The 8,238-nt window shown below is 40.0% G+C and overlaps 1 protein-coding gene across 1 annotated transcript in view; it reads left to right on the top strand.

The window, feature by feature from the left end:
* Window positions 1–399: 399 nt before the first annotated feature.
* The window catches only part of RET (ret proto-oncogene), a 30,139-nt gene continuing 22,300 nt past the window's right edge, over window positions 400–8,238 (top strand). The window contains exons 1-5 of the mRNA XM_010223904.2: window positions 400–487; window positions 2,109–2,402; window positions 2,898–3,139; window positions 5,982–6,183; window positions 6,633–6,832. Of these exons, the coding sequence (XP_010222206.2) occupies window positions 481–487; window positions 2,109–2,402; window positions 2,898–3,139; window positions 5,982–6,183; window positions 6,633–6,832 (945 nt within the window). The 5' untranslated portion in view covers window positions 400–480. The remainder of the gene's footprint in view (window positions 488–2,108; window positions 2,403–2,897; window positions 3,140–5,981; window positions 6,184–6,632; window positions 6,833–8,238) is intronic.

Below are 8,238 nucleotides of genomic sequence, written 5' to 3'. Positions count from 1 at the left end.
AACATAAAATGGGCCTTTTTTTTCTTTCCTGGCAATATCTCTGCATTGAGTGCAGCACTGATTTAAAATAACTACACAGATTTATGCCAGGTGAGAATCTGTCTTGATGTCTTCTTTAATGCATTTAAAAAATGAAGCTTTTAGTTCTTTGGAATGCATCTTTTAAAAAAAAAAAAGTCAATGCAAAACTCACTTAACTGGGAGCAACTATCCTGTTGTGTGACTTCCTTTGCAGCTGCCTTGGGTCTCTACTTCCCCAGGAAGGAGTACTCAGAGAATGTCTACATTGACCAAGCAGCAGGTACGCCGCTCCTGCACATCCGTGCCTTGAGGGACTCACATGGGGAAGTGGCCCACTTCCATCTGTGCCAGAATCTCGTCATTTCTCGAGCCAGATCCCATGAAAATCACTGGTTTCAAATCAGAGAAAAAACAGGACTTCTCTACCTCAGCAAGAACCTAGATAGAGAAGACTTTAATATGCTGTGTAAGTATGAGAAGACTAGCATTTCTTGTTGAAGTATCTCTTGTTAAAGCAAAGTTTGTTCAGATCATGAGTTTTATCCAGCAACTTGTAAGCATCGAATTTGGAAATATCTTATCCAGGCCCAACAAAGCTCACCGTGAATGCAGGGGGTCGTGTGCCAAAGCAAAGACCAACCTGGATCAGGGTCCATAACTTTCACCATTGGCTGTAAAGGAGCAAGAAAGTTGTACTACTTGAATTAAATTTCCTGTCATCCAAAGCTCTAATGAGTCACAGTTTCGCATCAGGTTTTGTCGTTTGTTCATTCACTAGTACTAATTAAGCCAATTCCACTGTGGTAAATTTGAGGCCTACTGGCCAGACCAAGGTAGCTAAATGGGTTCAAACTCTGCTACGGCCCTGGAATTCTGGTAACACGGATTCACAAAATACATTTGCATGTATCACTGAACTGTTCTTGGAAGAAATAGTTAAGTTTATCACTTGTTATCTCTTGAGATTTGCTTCTTAAAAAAGCCTAACCATTGAGCTACAGAAGTGAATTATCTCCATTTTTTGGCTTCTTTGATGCTCTAGCAGTAAATTGGTTTTGGTGATTTTGATCTGTGAGGAAATTAGGTATCATTAGATGGTGAAGGAGGAAATGGGTAAGAAGTTAATGACCACTGTGATCTGCTGCTGAAATTCTGCTCTGAGAGTCTGTAGTAGCTGTGGAGTTTGTAAGGGCCATATATCAACACTGTCCTTTGACTTATGTTCCTGAGGTTTAAGTGTTTGAATATAAGCACTTATTGCTTTATTTTTAAGTGTTTAAAGGCTTGATATCTCACCCATTTTCACTGCATTTCTTGGTGTTCATTAATGATGAATGTGATAGCTCTTTGTAATTGAACACAGGAAGGCTGGCACAACTTAGTGTCATATTGTTTTTTTGTTTTGTTTTGTTTTTAATATGGACAAAGTGACCTAGAGAGTCTTTTCAAGTGAATTAGATCTGTCTCAGAGATACTATCATTGTCTGTGGTTGAACTAAGATAATGAAGCTGATTTAGGCTTGAGGATATCTTATTAGATGCCGCAGACTGATTGTAGTTTTTATGTTATCTTTGCCCAACTTACTATTTCAAAGTGTTGCAACTGTTTGTCTTATACAGTTTGTCCCTTATCCTCAACTGATATAAATTGTCAGTGCTCTGTCTAAAAAGGCAGCTAATAGTTGCTGTCAGTTTATCCTGGATCGAGGGATCTTGGTTGCTATTTCACTCCTCTTTTCTCTCTGCCACCTCACTCTACTCTGGTCCATTCAGAACCAGTCCCGTGAAAAATCTGCTTGCTAATAGTAACCAGTTTTAGGTCAGTGTCCTACAGACAGCACCTTGGAGTTGTTCAGTGGGCTTCTACAGCACAAAATCTGGTGGCAGCAGCTGTAGTGTTTTGACTATTAAGGTTATTAAGATTTAAGTCTTCCAGTCAGTAGGTGATATACTCAAAACTGTTTTGTTACATGATAGAACTACGTGGTAGTTTGTGAATAATAGACTAAAGCACAAAATGTGTGAAAGAAATCTTTACTTGTCTTCTCTCAAATATGCTTTTTGTTTGTTTGTTTTCCTTTCTGTAGCAGTAGGCAACTGGATGTCGTTATCAAAGGTGATGCTGTATGTCTTCCTTTCATCCCACCCTTTCCAAGAGAAGGAATGTGACTCTGCTACTCGTGCCACAGTATACCTCTCCTTGATCAACGCTACTGCCCCTGCATGCAGCTCCCTGACAGCAAGGCAGCTTTGCTTCACAGAAATGGATCTGTCCTTTCACATCAAGGAGAATAAACCACCTGGCACATTCCATCAGCTCCAGCTACCTTCAATCCATCATCTGTGTCAGAATGTCAGCATTTCCTACAAACTACTAGCAGGTAAAGTGGAACCGAACCACTCGTGTACCGGGAATATTTATGAACAGCTGCACTGTAAATATCTCTCTTGTAGTAGATGCTTTAGATTGATCATATACAGGGAAAACCCATTGCAAGTGTGAGCAGCACCTGAAGATTTTTGCTTTGAGATGTACAGAGAGGATGGGCAGCAGGACTGCCCTTTTCCCTGAGGAAAAGACTTGTTTTACAAGTTGCACCTGCCAAGAGTAGTTTGGGAGTATCATGAGCTTTAAATTGTGCTTCTTCTAGATTGTAGGATCTTTCCATCAATTCCATCTGCTTTCTGCTTGCTCTGCTATGGGTCTTCCACTTTCTTTTGTTCACTTCTAAGTCTGTCTTTTATCATGCAGTCATGGCAATCTTTTCTAAGCTGTAATAGCTATTTCCAGCTGGATTTACTGGATGGTGAGAGATATTAAGAGTGCTGTGATTGGAAGAGATTGCACCTATTTATGCTGTGGCTGTGTTTTTCAGCTGAAGGTCTGCCATTTCAGTACAATGAGAACACGACTGGGGTGAGTGTGACACGACGCCTCGATCGAGAAGAGAGGGAGAGGTATGAACTGCTGGCCAAGTGCACTGTGAGAGAGGGCTCCAGAGAAATGCAAGTTGAGGTGCCCTTCCTGGTGAACGTGTTGGATGAAGATGACTCTGCTCCCTTCCTTCCCAATGGCACTAATACTGCAGATGCTATTGTGGAATTCAATAGAAAAGAGGTAATAGTCTCCTGTATCTAATCTCTGAAGTAGGAACACAACGTCTGTTATATTCTGTGTAAAAGATTCCAGCATCACACATATGATCATACCATATTATTCAAAGCTGTGTTTATACAGTGCTGAGTGTGTAGAATATTTTTTTTTCCTTAAATGCATCACATTTATATCTCAAACAGTTCCTCAGGTCAGGACAGGCCACTGCTGATAATTCCAGTGGAGATGTTTTTATTTCCCAGTGCTGAGTTTTACTCTGGATTTATTCCGGATTGTTTCCATTAGGGGACCAGAAGTTGAGAATGTTATTAAAACAGATGTGTGTGTGTATCCATCCTATATATGAGAATCTATTTAAGATATCAGAAATACATTCAAAACATTTGTTAGGGTACTGTACCAGTAACAGGAAGTTAGGAGAAGAAGTTATCTAAACAGCCTTAATTCTGTCTGTGCAAATTTCCATCTCATGTGTTGCGTGAGGAATAAATTTGATTGGAAAATTATACAAATCTATTATTAGGGACCTGATAATAAAACACACCCAGAACGGAGAGAAAAGAAGATTATCAAAGCCCAAAGTGCTATAAGAGCTTTTCAAAGCATCAGGGCCCGGGAGCACTATAGGCCCTTCCTGGCCTCCCCAGGGCCTCCTCCCTGCAGGCGCTGGGCCCGTTTTGGCCAAGCCATTAGCACTGCAGGGTGCCCGATGTAGAGGCTGGAGCAAAGCCTGGCCGAGCCCTCCAGGCAGCCCCCGCCACTGCTGGCCAGGGGGCCCTGGCACAAAGGAAGGATTTCAAGGACTCCATTTGAGCTAATGTGAAGTCTTAAGCAGACTGAAAATACAGGTGCTACCTACAGCCTCTCTGCTGCTGCGGGCACTCGCCTGCACTCAGGGAAGCAGCACACAGGAACGAAACTGGCAAAAAAGCTCTGGAAGAGAAGTCGGCTCTGCGTGCGAGTTTTCCGTAGGAGTGCTCTCCCTTTTCAGATACCATTTGAAAGGATGGATCACGCAGAATTCTCTTAATGCTTTGAAGTTCGAGCTATTAAGGGAGATCATTAGGATCTTGCTTGAAGGTGTTCTCCGCCTTTGCCTTTGCTTTGCCAAGGTGATCTCTGAGGGCTGAACCCCTGGGTGCCTTTGAGTGCATCCCCTGAACTTTGCAGAAGTCCATACCTTGGCTCTCCTGCACCAACCCTTGATGAGGCACTGATGCACTTAAGGCATATCTTTACGGGCCTATATTGTATATCGGTTGTGAGAGCACTTCTGTCTCGTAATTGCTGTATTCTTTTGAGATCCATTTTCCCTTTGAAACATACTTTGCTCATGTTGGGTTTGGAAAGGGAAAGGTAGATTTGGGGAGTTTGCTGCCACCTTCAGACAAGCGTTGGCAAGACACCTGTTTTTGCACTGCTTTTGCCGGGGCAGGAAGGAATTCCTTTCTGCGTTTGAGAATTTTGAGACTGGGGAATTCCATTTACCTTTGAATGAGAAGGTAAGGTATCATAAAAGGGACCTATGAAGTAAAACAATCTTCTTTATTTTAATGTGAGATATTTGTGCCTGTGATTGAGATAGAAAAGCTTAAATTATTTGAACTTGATATTTTCTCGTTGAAATTATGTATCCACAAAATAGTCATAATGCGGTGAATTTCACCAGCATTTTGCAGTGAACAGAAACATGATACTGTGAAGTTTTCAGTCTTTTCTGGCAACTAAAAAAGCTTGAAACAATGTAATTAATAAAACTTGTAAAGACCTGATGGTTTCAATGTCCAGATAAAGCAATCTGTAGAACAAGCAGAAGATAGATGACCCAGGCCACATCTGTCATATTTGCAGTGCTGTCTGAGGTAATGAGTCTGACCCATCTGAATGTGCTTCCTTCTCTTTAAAGTACACATACAAAAGTACACAGACCTACTTTGTCAGTAGTGTTGCAGACTGATATTGATTTAAAAAGGCAGTGCGTGTGCACTCATTTTGTACATTGAAAGTTTAGCACAGTATGTGGACCCAGACTGAAATGATTATATGATAGTCTTTGGCACTGCTGATTGCCATCTTCTTTTGTGCCTTCTAGCTTTTGGTCAGCTCTGTGTAAGTAGTTAAGAGTTCTCTGGTGTGAATGTTCCCTAGCACATTCCTGCCTGTCCTATAAACCTGACTGACAGATCCCTCTTTTTCTAGATATACCATGTAGAGAGGATATATCATCTACTTACATGATTGGGAACTGTAAAGTGATGGAGTTGATGCAAAGCAGCAACCAGCACCCTCTGCATTCCTATTCCCTTCTTGGGAATACTATTCTAGTTGCAATAGCCTAAGCAAAATATCCATCGCATTTGGAGTAGATTGTTAGCATGTTTTGTCTTTGTTTAGACATGTTTTGTCTTGTTTTAAACAAAGAGCTTGTCATTATCTGCATCATGAAACTTTTGTTTGGAAATTTGGAGTACTCTAGTTGCACAAGCTAGAGGCAGCCCAGTTTGAGGCTTGCGTTATCTCATCTCACTAATATACCCATCTGACAATCTTTGAACGGGATTAGGTGGAGATTGCCGTATCTACAAAGTGATGCTGAATAAACTGTTTTTGCTTAAACCCTAAAAGTGAATGGCACAACTAACTGTCTTCCTAAAATGTTGCTACGCATATTCTGCGGATCCAAATGGGGGTGAACTATCCTGAACCTTAAAAAGAGTTTGAATGAAAATGATCTTGCATGGAAGTTGTACAGCTTTATAGATCAATATTTTGATGTCCCCAATCACACATCATGGGAAGAAATCTTCAAGGTCATTTAGCGCTGTTGTTTATGATTTCCTTCCAGGGGACGGTCCTTGCAACACTCACTGTATGTGATGCAGACACCACACCTATTTATCCTCTTGAAAGCAGCAGAAAGAAATACACAGGAACCATCATCACAAATGATCCATGGATAAATGAGACGTTCCAGGTGGAGCACATCTTCCATGAAGTCCACTTCAGCCCAAATGGCAGCCAAGTGAGGGGAACTCTACATGAATACAGTAAGGTCTCCTTTTTCAAATAATGGAAAATGTTCCTGTTAATAATGAAGAAATAATTATTTTATAATTCCAAGCATTGAGTAAATAATGATTAGAAAAAACCTGAGCAACTTCAAAATAAAAGGACACTGATTTTTAAACATATACTGAAAAAAAAGGAGTTTGTTCATCCCTAAGATGGGGACCATATGGGTTGATGTTCTGTGTGAACCATAAGGAGGAGAGATTCTGACTGCAGGTGTTTTATAACAATAATTAGAAGGGAAGAACATCTCATCAGACATCTCAAATGGTACACTGCATACTTTGGAAGAGATCATGTTTTCATCACCTTTTGTTTCCCATTAGGAAAGTCTTTGATATTTATAATTTGGTTGGGATTGGAGAATCAAAAATATATTTATAGCTAATGTAGATGTGTGTGATATGACTCATTTTTTCCTTTGCAGAACTAGTATTGAATAAAAGTATTTCAGTGACAGAACATCGTTACTTCCAATTGGATGTTTTGGTGAACGACACAGAATTTCCCGGTCCGGAAAGATCAGTGATGCTTCACTTCAATGTTTCTATCCTTCCTGTCAGCATTCAGTTTCCAAACATGACTTACCAATTCACAGTGAACAGAAATGCTGGACGTTTTGCCCAAGTAAGAACTGTCTTAATTATGCTTTTACTTTTTGTTAGAGACCGTGCTAGGGGACAGTACAGTTGCTGTGGTGAGATGTGGAAAATCTATGTTCAATTCCTTGGCCAGCAGATCAGTCTGTCTTTTGTATGCGTGCTTCTTTGTGAAACTTTGAGTTACATGAGTCTTCTAGAAGTGTTTCTGAGCTTGGCTGCTCCCTCACTGACTTGGATCCATCCTGGCATTATGATTAATGCTATTTCACTCTATAGAAACAAAATAGTTAAGTTTTCAACAATTAGATGGTTATTTCTTCCTGCCTCTGTGGTACAGCTGAGACCTTTTCTACATATTTTCTTTGCACACAGCTTTCAGGAGCAGTCTCAGAGCTGAGATACAAATCTCTTCTCCAATACGCATATGGATAAAGCTTTGGATGGAGCTATTTTAAGTAGAATAAATGAAAAAAAAATGGTATCAGCATGACCATTTTGCTGGATGTAGCTTCACTGGATTCCAGGTGCACTGGACCCTTCCCTGTGCCCATTATATTACTACAGAAAGGAGAGAAGTATGAATAGAGAGAAAAAGAGAAGTGTGATATAGTCAAAGGGACTTGCAGCCTTTAGCAGCTTAGAAAAATAACTGGAAGAAAATTCAAGGACAAAAAAAGAAATTTGTTCTAGCTATTGAAATCCTAGCTCTACACATTCTGGTATGTTTAATGGCTTTTCCCTAGATAATGGCTAGATAGTAATTAATGTGTTTCCTAATTTAACCCTCATTTTAGCTTAATCACCATCATTGCTATTAATAATGCCTTCCAGAAACACTTTCCAACAGGTTGACATTAATCAGGTGAAAATTGCAATGTAATTCCTATGGAACATGCACATTAAGAGGAAAGTAGTTCAACATAATTAATATGATGAGAGCGAATATTAAAAATCAGACATGGACCATTTTGGGGGAGCTGCTGGAATGCACACCCCATAACTAAACAGAGCTCTAAGTCTACTGCTATATTTATAGCACAGTGAAAGGTTGATACTAGAATTTGATCATGTCAGTTGCAGAGAAGACCAATTTATTATGCATCTTTTAAGGAAAATTCTGCTTTACTTATCTCTAAGTCTCTGCCTAATTAAGAAAAAGGAAGAAAAAAGAAAGCTATATCCCATGCTCTTGTATTTAATCTGATGAAATGTTCTATAGCCTGATAGCTCTTGAGAGTACAAACAGGCCCTGCATAACCAAATAAATGTCACTGTTCAATCAAGGGTTATTTTATTCAGTCTGCACTGAATATCCTAAATAGGACAAGGATATCGAGTGTGCTCAAATAGCAGGCTACCTGCAGAAGGCTGTTTTTATCTTACTGTTGTGATTCTTTGTTGCAAAACCAGAGAAGTTAATGCTTTAAACTT

Source organism: Tinamus guttatus, unplaced genomic scaffold (assembly GCF_059628265.1).
Source record: "Tinamus guttatus ecotype Peru unplaced genomic scaffold, ASM5962826v1 Tinamus_guttatus_pri_ptg000246l, whole genome shotgun sequence".
NCBI classification, from domain to species: Eukaryota; Metazoa; Chordata; class Aves; order Tinamiformes; family Tinamidae; genus Tinamus; species Tinamus guttatus.
Note: the sequence above shows the minus strand (reverse complement) of the source record. Positions and strands in the feature narration are given on the sequence as shown.